The sequence below is a fragment of the Cynocephalus volans genome, chromosome 2, assembly GCF_027409185.1.
Source record: "Cynocephalus volans isolate mCynVol1 chromosome 2, mCynVol1.pri, whole genome shotgun sequence".
NCBI lineage: Eukaryota > Metazoa > Chordata > Mammalia > Dermoptera > Cynocephalidae > Cynocephalus > Cynocephalus volans.
Window position 1 is genome coordinate 225,733,936 of NC_084461.1, and position 15,464 is coordinate 225,749,399.

General features: G+C 47.1%; 1 protein-coding gene across 1 annotated transcript in view; it reads left to right on the top strand.

Moving 5' to 3' along the window:
• ARHGAP22 (Rho GTPase activating protein 22) overlaps window positions 1-15,464 on the top strand; it is a 144,229-nt gene that overhangs the window by 93,958 nt on the left and 34,807 nt on the right. The window contains exon 5 of the mRNA XM_063087771.1: window positions 6,312-6,488. Within this exon, the coding sequence (XP_062943841.1) occupies window positions 6,312-6,488 (177 nt within the window). The remainder of the gene's footprint in view (window positions 1-6,311; window positions 6,489-15,464) is intronic.

The window sequence follows — 15,464 nt, forward strand, 5'->3', positions numbered from 1 at the left end:
AGTGGACTTAAATCGGTGTCAGTAGGGCTGTTTCTTTCTGGAGGCTCTAGGGAAGGATCCATTTTCTTGAACTTGCCAGCTTCTAGAGGCTGCTCACGTTCTTCAGATCATGGCCCCCTTCCTCCATCTTCAAGGCCAAAAAAGACAGATCAAGTATTTCTTACTTTGTATTACTTTCCCCTTCTCCATAGTCACATTTCTAACTCCCTCTTCTGCATCCCTCTTTCCCTTTTAAGGACCCTCGTTATTTCATTGGGCTGCCTGGATAATCTAGGATAATCTTTCAATCTTAAAGACAGCTGATTAGCAACTTTAATTTCATCTGCAACCTTCATTCTCCTTTGCTAAGTAACCTACCTGTTCACAGGTTCTGGAGACTAGGAGGTGGATTTCCTTGGGGAACCATTATTCTGCTACCACACTATCCAAAAATAATACACCTTGAGAAAAAAAGGAATTTCACAAAAAATAAACAGAGCCTCAGTAAGCTATGGGATAACTTACAGTTGACTAACATAGGGGTCTTCAAAAAGTTCATGGGAGAGCTGGCAGGTTAGTTCAGTTGGTTATAGCATGGTAATGTTAAAAAAAAGAAGTTCATGGAAGGGTTATATCTTTTAATTCTCTTTTTCCAAGAACTTTTTGAAGTGCCCTTGTACAAGTCATTGAAATCCCAAAAATGGGGGTGGAGGAGGGGCAGGAAAACATTTGAAGTACTAATGGCCAAAAATTTGCTCAATTTTAAGAAAATTATAAACTCCAAATCTAAGAAGTACAATGAGTCCCAAGTACAAAAAACATGAAGAAAACTACACTGCAGCACATCATAATCAAATTACTCAAAAGCAGTGAAACAGAAAAATATATATTACATGCAAAAATGAGGATGACAGCAAATTCTTGTGAGAAACAATGCAAGTAAGAAGACAGTGGAACAACATCTTTCAAGTAGTGAGAGAAAAACATTTTCAACCTCAAAGTCTTTTCCCAGTGAGTTTATCTTTCAACAATGAAAGTAAAATAATGACTATTTTCCACATTCAAAAGCTGAAAGAATTCACCAACAGATGCATATGATAAGAAATGTTAAAGGAAGACCTTCAGGCACAAGTTAAATAATACCACATGGAAGTCTGGATCCATACAAAGGAATGAAGGACACCATGGTAACTACATAGGGAAATATGTGCTTTTTAATTATAATTTAAATATTTTTGAAAGATAGTGACTGTTGAAGTAAAAACAATAACGATGTATTATTGAGTACATAATGGTAAAATGTATGACAGCCGTGGCTAAAAGCTTAGGAAAGGACAAATGGAAGTGTACTCTTGTAAAGTCCTTATGCTATACATGAAGGGGTGTATTATCAGCTAAAGTAGACTGTGCTAAGTTAAAAATGTGTACCATACACCCTAAAGTTCTACAGCATGAAGAGAGAGACATATTTTTACTAGTAAGCAAGCAAAGGAGATAGATTGGAGTTATTAAAAAGTAATAATAATTCAACAGAAGACTGGAAACAAGAAAAAAAAAAAAACAGATGGGACAAATAGAAGACAGAAGACCACTTAAACCTAAGCATGCCCATAACCACATTATAAATAAAGCTTGTCATATTAGATAAAAAAGCAAGACCCAACTATATGCCTGATAAGAAATGCACTTAAGATATAAAGATGCAAAAAAGTTAAAAGTAAAAGGATAGAAAAAGATATACCATACTGACACTAATTAAAAGAAAGCTGGAATGACTACCAGACAAAGATTTCAAAGCAAAGAATATTACTAGGGAATAAACAAGGTCATTTCATAATGATAAAGGAATCAATTCATCAAGAGCACATAATCCTAAATTTTTATGCTCTCAAAAACTAAGCAAAAACTGATGGAAATGTAAGGAGAAATAGATAAATCTAAAGTTATAGCTGGGGATTTTAATAAAAATCTCTCAATAATTGTCAGAATAACTAGAGAGAAAGTCAGTAAGGATATTGAAGATTTGAACAAAACTGTCAACCGACTAGACCTAATTGACATTTATAGAACACGCCATCAAACCACAGCATAGTAATTTTTCTCAGTGTACATAGAACAGTTACCAAAATAGACCATACTCTCTGGGCCAAAAACAAGTTTCAATAAATTAAAAAGGATTCAGGTCATAGAACATATGTTCTGTGACCACAATGGAATTAAATTAGAAATCAGTAAGAGAAAGATTTCTGGAAAATCCCCCCAAATTTAGAAACGAACGCTTCTAAATAACACATAGGTCAAAGAAGAAGTCAAAAGAGAAATCAGAAGGTATTTTGAACTGAATTAAAATGAAAACACAACATACCAAAATTTGGGGGATGCCCCTAAAGCACTAAACATTGTAAGAAACTAGAAAAAGACAAAATTAAATTCAAAGTAAGGAAAAGAAATAATAAAGATCATAGTAAAATCAATGAAACAAAACACAGGTTGGCAAACTACCACCTGTGGTATGGCTACCTGTTTTTGTAAATAAAGTTTTACACAGACACAGCCGTGCCCTTTCATTTGCATATTATCTGTGCCTGCTTTTGCACTACAACAGCACAGTGGAATAGTTGTGTCAGAGACCATATAGCCTAAATACCTAAAATATTTGCCATCTAGCCCTTTTTCAAAGTTTGCTAACCAGAAATACAGTAGACCAAGTCTGTAAAATAAAAAGCTGTTTTTTTGAAATCAATAAAATTGGTAAGTCTCTAGAAAGACTGGTTAGGGACACAGATGACCAGTATTAGGAGTGAGAGAGCTGACAGCTATAGATTCTTCAAATATTAAAAGAACAGTAAAGGAATATTTTGAACAACTTTATACCAATACATTCAATAACTTAAAGCAAAGGGACAAATTCCTTGAAAGACACAAACTCCTAAAGTTTACTCAAGAAGAAATAGCTGTACATATGAAAGAAATTGAACTTGTGGTTAAAAAGCTTCCTACAAAGAAAACTCCAGGCCTAGATGGCTGCACTGGTGAATTGTACCAAATATTTAGGGAAGAAATAATAGCAATCCTACATAAACTCTTCCAAAAAATTGAAAAGAAGGGTATACTTAATAGCTTCTGTGAGGCCCCCATTACCCCAATACCAAAGCCAGACAAAGACATTATAAGAAAAGAAAACTACAGGCCAATATCCCTCATGCATATAGATGAAAAATTCCTGACAAAGTTTGAGCAAATCGAATTCAACAATATGTAAAAAGGATAGTATTTATCCCAGGAATGCAAGTTTGGTTTAACATTTGAAAATTCATCAATGTAATTCGTTATATCAACACACTAAGAAAATCATGCAATCATTTTAATAGATGCATAAAAGGCATTTGACAAAATCCAATATCCATTCCTGAAAAAAACTCTCAGCAAACTAAGAATAGAAGAGAACTCCCTCAACCTGAGAAAGGACATCTACAGAAAACCTACAGCTGATACACTTAATGGTGAAAAACTGAATGTTTTTGCCATAAGATCAGGAACAAGACAAGACATCCACTCTCACCACTTCTATTCCACATTGTATTTGAGGCTGTAGTCAGTGCAATTACATGAGAGAAAAGAATAAAAAGCACCAGGTAGGAAAGGAAGAAATAAAACCGTCTTTATTTGCAGAGAGCATGACCAACTATGTAGGTACACTGGCAAATTTGTGGAGAAAGGATTGACTTTTCAACAAATGGTGCTGGAACATCCCTATGCAGAAGAATGAGATTCAGTTTATACCTGGTACCTATATAAAAATTAACTCAGAACTAAATGTAAATCCTAAAATTACGACACTTCTAAAGGAAAACCTAGTAGAAAACTTATGTGACCTTTGGTTAAGTGAAGATTTCTTAGGTACAACACCAGAAGTACACTCAATGAAAGAAAAAATAGATGAATTTGACTTTGCAAAATTAAAAACTTCTGCTTTTGGAAATTCAGCATTAATAAAATGGGGGGGAAAAGACATGGACTGGGAGAAATAGTTACAAAGCGTATATCTGACAAAGAACTTGTAGTCAGAATACATAAGGAACTCGGGAAACCCAATAATGGAAAATAACCCATTTTAAAAAAGGACAAAAGGGGCTGGCTGGTTAGCTCAGTTGGTTAGAGCATGGTGTTATAACACCAAGGTCAAGGGTTAAAAACCCTGTACAAGCCAGCCACCAAAAAAACAAAAAATGGACAGATTTGGACAGATATTTCACCAAAGATACACAGATGGCAATTAAGTACATAAAAAGATGTCCAACATCATCAGTCATTTGGAAAATGCAAGTTCACACACAATGTTCTATCCTACACAGCTCTTAGAATGGCTCAGAGTACGAAGACTGAGCACATCAAGTGCTGGTGAGGACATGGGGCACTGGGACTCATGCGCTGCTGGTGGGAATGTGAAATGGTGCAATCACTCTGGAAAACAGTTTCTGGCCGTTTCCTAAAAAGGCATACATATGTTAAAATATATATATAAATAAACATACACACATAAAGAAAAGTTAAACATACAGGCTCAGAGCACCATGGGACAGGACCCTGGGCAGGGGCACAGCTGGGCACAAAGGCATCTGCCAACCTCTGGGCAGTGCGGATCCAAGTTGGTGGGGCCTGAAGCTTAAGTGACATGGATGGCCCTCTTTAGAAAAAATAATTTAAAAATGAGAAAGTCAAGATTAGGAACTTATTTATTTAGGACAAAAAAGGAACAACACATTCCCGGAGCGATGGAGCCAGGTCCCTTTCTTGCAAGTTGTTTTGAGACACCATTCCAGAAAAGCTTACGTAGAATAGCTTCCTGGTGGAAGCTTCTCCTCCATGCCTGGGACACTCAGCCTTTCCAGCCCTCATAGCCCAAGTGGTGTGTGAAGACACTGTCCCTGGGGCTGAGCCGCTCCCATGTGGCAGCCTCAGTGGCAATGCCCACACCCCTGTGAATGACCACAGTAGGTGACTGAGCTGCCTCTGGGGCTTCAGGCTGTACTATCTCGGCCTCAAGCTCCCTCCTCCCCACCCCCACGGCTCTGCTGCCCAGTGACTGTGAGCCCAGGTGGGCAGGCTCGTCTGTGCAGCGAAGGGCTCTGGACGGCATCCCAGGGCACTGACAGTGTCGTCCCCTTGCTGTCCACCTCCTGATCCTCGAGCCCCATGGGCCTCTCCAACCTGCCTTCCCAGTCCCCAGCCCTGAGGCCTTGCCCTGTGATCCAGCCCCCAGAGCAGCCTCCTCAGCTCCCCCCGGTCAGCTGAGGTGGGTACAAGCCCAGCTCCAAGACCTTGAATCCTTGGCCCAACCACTTAGCTGTGTGAGTGCAGGCAAGATACTTAGCCATGCTGTGCCTCAGTTTCCTCATCTGTAAACTGCAGATGGTGACAATACCTCCCTCACAGAGTCATTGTGAAGAATAAAGAGCCCTTGGAGGGCAGGTGTGTGTGTCAGCTTTGTTCACCAGAAGAGTTCCCAGTGCCCTGAGTGCCCCGTAAGCACTTGCTCCTGACTGTTCTCTGTCCCTGGGCTGCGGACCTCCCACCCCTGGGACTCACACTCCACCAGCAGATGGTCCTGGTTAGGGTCTGAGGCTGTGGACCCTGGGCAAGTAATAGTGAATTACGTTTTAGGGGTTGTGGGTGGTAAGGTCCATAAAGAAGCTCATTCTTGAAAACTTCTCAAATTGCCTATAAAGTTAAGTGTAAATGGTTGTATGTACATCCCAAAGATTAATTCATTTACACATGAAAACTTGAGAACACCTAGAGCTACCATTGGGAATCAGCTCATGAACAGTTGTCTGGGTTTACTCATCCTCCTGCCTTTAAGTATTGATCCGCATCTAGCTGTGAGTGGGGACAGGTGGAGAATTCTGGAGCACTGTGCTCCATCTTGGTTTGATATCCAGCCTCTGTAACATTACTACATACGGAGAATTAGGTCTCATCTTCAGGATGGGAGGGGAAGCTGTAATGTCAGAGCCGGAGTTAAAAACAGTAACCTTGAACTGTGTGATGAAGGTGGGAAGAGTTGATTCGAAACTAAACACATGGCAAAGCTGCCCCCGGGGTACTGAACTTCTCTGGCCTGGCCTGAAATCTGCACACTTTCTTTCTGATAATGGCCTGGGATGCTTTTAAAGATGGGTGAGGTGTGAAAGGGACGGACTGCAAAACCAAACCATGTGCTCAGCTGTGGCCAGGAGCTTTTGGACAGCACAGCACAGGGAGTGATGCTAACCAGAGCTGGGCCTGGCGGGCGAGGATCCTGCCTAAACCTGTGTCTCCCTGTCTTGCAGGTGGTGCCGGGGAGCGGGAGAAGGTGGCGGCCAACCCCGAGGCGCTCCTGCTCATGGCCAGCTCCCAGCGTGACATGCAAGACTGGGTACAGGCCATCCGCCGGGTCATCTGGGCCCCGCTTGGCGGAGGTACTGCCCGTAGCTCGCATGCCCACCCTCTAGAGCCCTTGCCTGCAGGTAATCACGCCCCTCCACCCTGAGCCCTCAAGGCCTCTCTTGCTGGAACTTGCTGGCTGCGTCTTGGGCAGCTTATGGCTACCTGACCCTTGTGTGGCCGGCCCTCAAGAGTCACCCCCACTGGTGTCCCAGGTAGGCCCTGGCATGGGAAATCAGGTGCATGTTTCAGAAACATGCCTTCCTCCAACCAGAGTCCAGTGGCTTTTGTGTACATGTCTCCCTGCATCCAGACCCCTGCTAGATGCCGGATGGGCACAAGGGGGCTGCACACAGGCCGGAGTGGGCCACGTGTGCTCAGTTCATATTGGATGCCTGGGTGCTGCTGCTTTCCTCTCTGCCAGGCCTGGCTGCAGCCATTCGGGGGACCCCACTCTGTCCTCAGACCCACGCCCTGTCCCTGGTCTGAAAGCAACAGTTGCTGTTGCCATTCACTCGCTTCCTCTTCTGTTCACAAACATTCACTGGATGCCTGGAAGGCACCAGGTTCTATTCCAGATGCTAGGAACTCGGCGGTGAACAGGACAGGCCATGCCTCCACCCTCCCCTCCCCGCATTCTCTGTGGGAGACAGGTGTAGACATGTCCCCACATCTCGTGACGTCCAGTGGTGAGACATGCAGCAGGCACAGCACGGCTCGGTGAGAGGCAGATCAGGTGTTGCTAGGCGGAGCAGCCCAGCAGGCCCAATGAAGTGACCAGGAGAGCTAGGGGCATGCTGGGGAAGAGCATTCAGCAGGGGGCGGCACGTGCAAAGGCCCTGAGGTAGGAATGAGCTGTAGAACACAAGGCCAGTGGTTCTGAGGGAGTGGAGACGGGGAGAGTGGGAGGGAGGTGAGAGAGGTCACCGGGGCCTTGGGGCCATGGTGGGGATTTCAGACTTTGTTCTAAATGCAGTGGGGCACCAGGGAGGGCTCTCAGCGGGAGACAGCCAGGACCTGATTTGGATTTATAAAGAGAGCCCTCTGGCCACCATGTGAGGAGTGGACAACAGAGAAACAAGGATGGACACAGCTGGCTGAGACAGTCAGGGGACAGACCCACTGGGGTAGGAGCAGAGGAGACGGTGCAGAGTGGTCAGCTGCAGACGTATTCTGAACGGGGTGCTGCCAGGTGTTACCCATGGGCTGGGCGTGGGGTGTGAGAGAAAGGAAAGGTGACTGCCAGCCATGCGGTTGCTTTCTCTGTAGGTTGGTGTCCGTATGAAGTCATCATGAAAAGAGTTTTCAGGTGGGATCACCATGCCGGGGGGTGGGGCCACCAACTCGCTGCTGAATGTGAAGACCAGGGGCCTTCAGGCTGGCCGGGTTCTGACCACATGAGCCATGGATGTCCTCTCTCTCTGCATTGTTTGATAGGCACCCAGTCCAGGCAGGAACAGACCCGGATCTCTGGGGGCTCAGAGCCCATCTCAGATCTGGCATTCCCCATAGGCTGCACCTTCCTCCGCTCCTCGCCATCTCTCCTCTCCATCGTTAGCCACGGACACCTGACCACTCTCACTGAACCATAAGTCCTTCACGTAGAAGCGCCACTATAACACTGAAAGTTAGAGTCGTTCTCCTGGGCTTTGCAAATGTCATCACACTGTCAGCTGTGGCTTCCATGACCCCTGAGGATTGCAGCAAATTTGACCTGGGGCCCTTCTTAAAGGCCTGGGAAGACCGGAGCCCACCAAGAATTCTGCCACCCCCCAAGGGCTTCCTTTGGTGCAAGGTGTGGAAGTGAATGGGTGGAGCAGAATAGAGCCCAGAAGTGGACCCCCGTATAGCTGGACTTTGGCTTATGACAGGTGGCCCCTTTGAGCGCCAGGGAAAGGAGAACGTCCTCATGATCTTGGGGCAGAGAAAGATTTTTTAAATGAGTTACAAAAGCACTAATCTTTTAGGAAAAGGTCAGTAAATTGCACTACATAAAATGGAGAACATCTGTTCTTTAAAGGGTAGATTAAGAGATGAAAAGAGGAGCTATAGATTAGGAGAAGGTGTTTGCAACACATATGACCATCAAGCGACTCACTCCCCAAGCTCCTAAAAATCAGTGAGGCAGAGACAGACAAGCCAGTAGAAACAGGGGCAAGAGACCTGAACAGGCACTTCACGGAAGAAATCCTCATGACCAGTGAACATACACGACGGTGCTCTGCCCCATCGGTCTTCAGGGAAATGCAAATTAAACTACAACATGATGAAACTTCTTCTCACCCACCAGAATGACTGAATGGAAAAGACAGATGGTTCCAAGTGGTGACCAGGATAGAGAGCTACAGCACCTTGCATATATTGCTAGGGAAATTGTTGGCAGTATCTGCTAAAGTCAGGGGTGTGCACACCTGTGTCCCAGCAATTCCATGTGAGGCACGTCCCAGATAGAAATGCGTGCACAGGTATGCCAGGAGGCTTGGCCACATCGGATGCTCACAGCAGCCTTATTTATGATAAACCTGACACTAACCCAAATGCCCAGCAACAACACAACGGATAAATAACCGATTCATTTTTACAGTGGGAACTTCACAACGAGGATGAATCAACTACAGCTCCACCCAACAGTGTGAGTGAATCTTAGAACAATGTGGAAGAAGCCAAACTAATGAAGAAATAACACCCTATATGATTCCATTTATATCACGTTAATAGATATGGTGGACATAGACTATATTATTTGTGGGTAGATAGGCAGCAAAAATATAAAGAAAGGAAAGAGATGAATGCCACAAAAGTCAGGATAGGAGGGAGAAGGGAAGAGATTAAGATGGTGTGGGGAGGGCATACAGTTTCTGGAATTTTCTCTAGCTTGACTTGGGCAGTAGTCACACAGGTGTACATTTTTCAATAACATGTTAATCTGCACATTTATGCTTCAAGTACTTTTCTGGATGTGCACATGTTTCACTATATAAAAGATCAAACAATAAAGAAAGAAGAGACACTAAGGGTTTTAAAGAGAGCCAGCTGGGGAGCAGCTCTGAGAAATCAAGGCAGGTGTCCTGACTGCAAAGGCCCGGCTTAAGTGGCCTGTCCAAGAGCAGCGGGCCTGGCTGCCCCGGCATGCGTCCATCTCCGTCTCCTGCTCGCTCACAGTAGGGACCACTGGCACAGCCCCATGCGGAGCCCAGGCTCGTCCCTCCTCCAGGCCCCACGCTTTTCCTGGAGTTAGCGATGCGGGACATGTCTGGGCAAGCGTGCTGCTCCCAGGTGGGCTCAGCCAGCCCCCGAGGGTTTCCTGGCAAAGGTATTATTAGCCCCGGTCCCCTGGGAAGGAGGCTTAGAGGATCAGTCCTTCCTTGGCTGTTTCATAACGGAGGCTTCGAGCCCTTTCAAGCATGTTTGTCCTGGCAGCGAGCGGCTCCCTCTGGCAGGCTGGAACAGGCAGTGTGCCTGCTGCCAACAGGGAGAGCCCACCGTCCCACAGAGAAGCCAGCTGGCTAGTGGTCAGGAGAGCCTGTCACTGCAGATGGTGTGGCCCCAACTGCAGTGCCCCTTGCCTGGCTGGGCATCCATCCGTCCATTCAGCCGGTCTGTCACTCATTCGAGAATACGTTCTAGGGACTGGGCAGATAGCAGAGAGCGAGATGCACCAGCCCCTGCCCTCGAGGTTCTAGCGGAGGAGGTGGATGACACACAAAGCTGAGTAACCCATGGTGGGCTAGATGGTGGTGGGTGCAGCAGAGGCAGAGGGGGTGGGCAGGGCAAGCGGGAGTGATGGGGGTGCCTGAGTGAAAGAGTTGAAGGGAGTGACAGCACAGCCAGAGGCGGGGTGTCTACACTGGAGGAGCAGCCAGGAGGCCAGAGTGGCCAGAACAGAGGAGAGCGGCCCGAGAGGGAGTGGGACCTCATCGTCACCGTGGAGCCCTTGGCACCCCATGGCTGTGAACCAAGAAGTGGCAGAAGCTGACTCAGGTCTAACAGGACCCCTCTGGCTGCCTTGCTGAGAACAGATGAAAGGGAGCCAAGGTGGAAACAGGGAGACCAGTCAGGAGCCCCTTCCACAAAGATGCAGGGGAGAGGTGGGCACAGCCCAGCTCAGGATGGTAGCCATGATGAGAAGTAACTGAATTCTTGATTTAGTTTGAAAGAAATGCCAGTAGTATTTCCCTGCTGGGATAGATGAGAGGTGCAAGAGAATGAATGAGAGAAGTTAAGGTAATTCTGGGGTGTTTTGATTTCTGCAACTAAAGGATGCGTTAGCCACAAACAGATAGAACAGCCACAGGAGCTGCAATTGTTTGGAAGGAAGATTGGAGCCTGGTTTGTGATATCTATCAGATGCTCATGTTTAGATGTCAAGTGGGCAGTTAGATATGAAAGTCTAGAGATCAGGAGAGAGTCCTGCACTAGAAAGAGAATTTGGGGGCCATCAGGACGTGGATGGAATTTGAAGCCATGAGGCTGGATGAGACACCATGGAGCAGGTGTGTAGGGACAAGGCTGAGCCCTGAGCTACCCCAGATGAGAAGTCATGGAGTGGAGGAGGAGCCAGCAGAGAGACCCAGGAGCAGCAGGGTTTCTGAGCCAAGGGAAGAGAGTGTTCTAGAAGAGGAGGAGCAATGATCAACTATGGCAAGTGCTGCTGCTAGATCAACCAGAGGGGGACTGATGCCCATAGTTCACTGGTGACTTGAACAGGGTGGCTTTGGTGGAGTGCTGGGGCATAGCCCAATAACAGTGGGTGTGAGGAAGCATAAGAGCAGGACTGGCCTGTGAGCATGGCCCACTCTTTCAAGAAGCTTGCTGTAAAGGGAAAGAGAGAAATGGGATGGTAGCTGGAGGGAGAAATTGGGTAACGAGGGGGTTTTGTTTATTTTTTTAAATTGGAAGACAGAACAGCATTGCAAAAGATTGACGGTGCAGGAGAGACGGAGTTATTGCTGGACCACCAATGTCTCTTATGGATATAGATGCCAAAAGCATGAACAAAATACCAGCACATTGAATCCGGCAGTGTAAAAAAGGATTACAAACCATGACCAAATGAAATTTATCCCAGGAATGCAAGGGTAGATTAACATCTGAAAATGAATTAACATAATACATCAATAGAATAAAAGTCAAAAAACACAATCATCTCGGTAGACTCAGAAAAAGTTTTTGATAAGATTTAGCAACTTTTAATGATAAAAACATTCCAAAAACTAGGACTAGAAGGGAACTTAACCTGATAAAGGGATCTATAAAGACCCAAACCCACAGATAACATCATACTTAACAGAGGAAGACCAGACGCTGGGATATGACAAGGATTCCTGCCTTCGTCATTTCTAGTCAGCATTGTGCTGGAGGTTCTATCCAGGCAATTAGGCAAGGAAATGAAATAAGATGCATCAAGATTAGAAGGTAAGAAGTAAAAGTATCTCTATTTGCAGATAACATGATCATACACACACACACACACACACACACACACACACACACAGCAAATCCTAAGAAATCCAATAAAAAATTTACTAGAACCAATTAAAAACTTAGCAAGGTTGCAGTATACAAGATCAGGATATACAAATAAACTGTACTTGTGTACAGTAACAATGAGCAAACTAAAGATGAAATAAGGAAAATTTCATTTATAGTGGCATCTAAAAGAATAAAAATCTAACAAAAAAAGTATAAAACGCATACTCTGAAAATGGCAGCATTGTTAAAAGAGATTAAAGAAGCCCTCAGTAAGTGGAAACACATCCTACGGCCATGGATCAGAAGACCTGATATTATTAAGAGGCCCTCCCCTGCCGCACTCCCCAAATGGATCTCTGGACTCCTGTGCCCAGTTCAAGGAACACGGCCCCAGTAGGACACAGGGGGCAGCACCTCACTGCCAGCTCTGAGAAGAGCGAGAAGGAGGACGATGGTCACAAGGTTCCCAGGGCCGCCTCAGCATCCGGTGGGTGATCGTATGTGCGCGTGCTGTGCCTGGTTATTTGGAGAGAGCCTGCAAGCCCCTCAAAGCCTGGGATTTATGTGCCTGGGAAAGGGGCTTAGCAAAGCCCATTGCATTGAATTGTGAGAGGAGGCAGAGTGAGGCTTTGGCAGCAGGCTTTGGTCTGGGTGTGATCTGGCTCTGCCACTTGCTTGCTCTGTAACCCTGGGCTTACCCTCCGTGTGCCTCTGTGTCTTTGTTTGCCAAGTGAGCATAAAAATATATTCTTTGCAAGATTGTCATGAGAATTGAGAGAGAAAATGGACGTAAAGTACTCTTTCAGTACTAAGCAGACCTCATTCATTTAACAAGCACTTACTGAGGATCTGCCTCGTGCAGGCGGAGGACACGGCAGGGAAGTAGACGGACAGTGCAGAGAGTAGTGCAGGGGCATTAAGCGCATTCACGCTGCTGCTCACCCGTCACCGCCATCGATCTCCAGAGCTATTTCATCTTTCCAGACTGAAACTCTGTATCTTTTAAGTAACTCCCTGTTCTTTCCTCCCTACAATCCTAGGCAACCATCATTCTACTTTCTGCCTCTGAATTTGATGGCTCTAGGTACCTCCGTGAGTGTGCAGTCATGCCGTATTTGTTCTTCTGTGACTGGCTTATTTCACTTTGCATAATGTCCTCAAGGTATTGTAGTGTCTGTCAGAATTTCCTTCCTTTTTAAGGCTTGATAATATTTCAGTGTATGTGTACGGCACATTTCGCTTACCTATTCATCCGTCGATGGACACTTGGGTTACTTCCATGTTTTAGCTATCGTGAGTAATGCTGCTGTGAATACGGGTGTGCAGATATCCCTTTGAGTCCAAGCTTTTAATTATTTTGGCTACATACCCAGAAGTGGGATTGCTGGATCATGTGGTAATTCTGTGTTTAGCGTTCTGGGGCACAGCCATGCCATTCCCCATGGCAGCTGCCCCATCTTACATTCCCACCAGCAGCACACTAGGCTCCCAGCTTCTCCGCATCCCCCTCTGCACTTGTTTTCTATTTTTGTTTTCATAACAGCCATCCTGATGGGTGTGAAGTGGCATCTCATTGTTCAAAGTGTTGAAAGAGGTGAGGGGTGAGCCCAGGGGACACAGGGTGGACGTGTTGGCAAGCACAGGAGAACATCTGATGTGAGTTGGATCCAGCTCAGGGGCCAGGTGGCAGCCAGAAGGAGAGGGCTCCTGGCCCCTGTCAGGACTTTGGCTTTTACTCTTAATGGGATGGGAAGGAGGATGTTGGAGGGCTGTGAGCCAAGGAGTGCTGCGATCTGACCCCTGCTTTAAGAGGGCCACTCTGACTGCTGACCCAGGAGGTTCAAGGGGAAGCCAGAGATGTGGCTGCAATAATGCAGGTGTGAGAGGAGGGTGCTGTCACTGTGGTGGGGAATGGTGCGAGGGACTGTATTCCAAATCTGCTTTGAAAGCAGGACCGATAAGATCTCCTGGATGCGGGAGTGAGACCAGGAGCAGCAAAGGTTGACTCTAAGGTGACCGGCTGAGCGGCTGGAAGGACAGAGTTGTCATTAACAAGAGAGGAAGACTCTGTGTAGAGCAGGTTTGGGAGCTGTGGCAAGACCATAGCTCTGCTGGACACATTTGAGATGTCTGTGAGTCATTAACCAGTGCAGATGCTGAGTGGGCAGTGGATACAGGAGTCTATGGGCCAGGGTAGACCTCAGTAAGTAGCCACGTGGTAACTATCCCATCTGCGGGCCAGCAGGCACTGCCCAGCAAAGACCAGAAGCTGCTGGTCTCAACTTTACAGGGCCGCAGTCCTGGGGCAAGGAGCCCAGCTGGGGTATGGTATCCCTGCCCAGAGTGACTGCTCTAAGCTGGGGAGGGGCACGAGGGACCAGGCAGCAGGTCTGCTGTAGTCATCAGAGCTGCGCTACCCAAGCCTGCCCCAGCGTGGCCATGAGTGGCTCTGGAGACTTTCCTCAGACCCAGGGGAGCCAACTCTGCTGGCTCAGCTTCCTCAGAAATCATGGGGGAAAGGAAGAGGACACAAACGGAGCTCCCTGAGGCCACTGTCAAGACACTGGACGTGGAGAAAATCCCAGCCTTGGGACAACTTGGAGGGACACTAAGCAACCTCGTCAGTCCCCCTGGTAGTGGTCATCATCTGCTGGAATGACATCTCCAAATGGAAGCTCTGGGACACAATCAGGTTCAGAGTCAAGGGTCACTGGCCCTAGGCCAGGCCAGTGGTTGAGCTTTAGTTCCTAGTGGACCACTTCTCCCTAGCGCTGCTTGCTGCATATCTCAGCCCTGCTGGGAAATTCAAGAAGACAGAGTCTTATTTCCAGTTCTCCTTGATGTCATCCTGTCAAGCCAGTAGGCCTGGACCTTACCCAGCAGCCCTTCTAAAGAGGAGAGAAAGGACTGTTGCTGACCTGGGCTGGGCTTTGGGTCACTAAGCCAGCAAAAGGGGCACTTGCGTCCACTTCCAGTGCCCTCTGCCCATTCTAGTGGGTCCCGAGGGTCCACATGCCAGGTGGAGGAGATGTTCCCACAGGCCTTGGACCCTGTCCAGGCTCTTAGAGGGCGGATCTGGCCTCTCCTGGGTGTAGGGGTTGGGTAGGGGTTGGTTCACAGTCCCCTCGGGCCTCCTTCCCCTGTAGCCCTCAAGGCTTCTCCTCTCAATAGCCCAGGAGCCTGTGAGCTTGGATCCCTAAGGCAGGGGAAACAGCCTCCAGCCATAGCCCCCCTGGAGGACAGCAAGGGAGCCCGGGATATTTACCAGGAGAACAAAGGCCACACAGCTGCCTTACTGTGGGCAAGCCTGGCCGGCCAGCCAGGGTGATCTACAGGGGCTGCTTACCACGGCTTCCTGTGACGTTCAGGGCACTGACTATTCAACTGCCTCTTAACCAGCTCGCGGGTCCATGTGCCTTCCGTCTCTCCTAGCCGCTGGGACGAGCACCCCTCAGCATGGCCAGCCTGGCTTCAGTTTGTGCTGAACGGAGCTCAGATCACAGGGCCAGAAGAGTGTGTCCCAGTTATTGCAAATGGGGGCCTGAGCTGGAAGGGTGGGGGAGCACCAGAAGCATGCTTGGGACCCC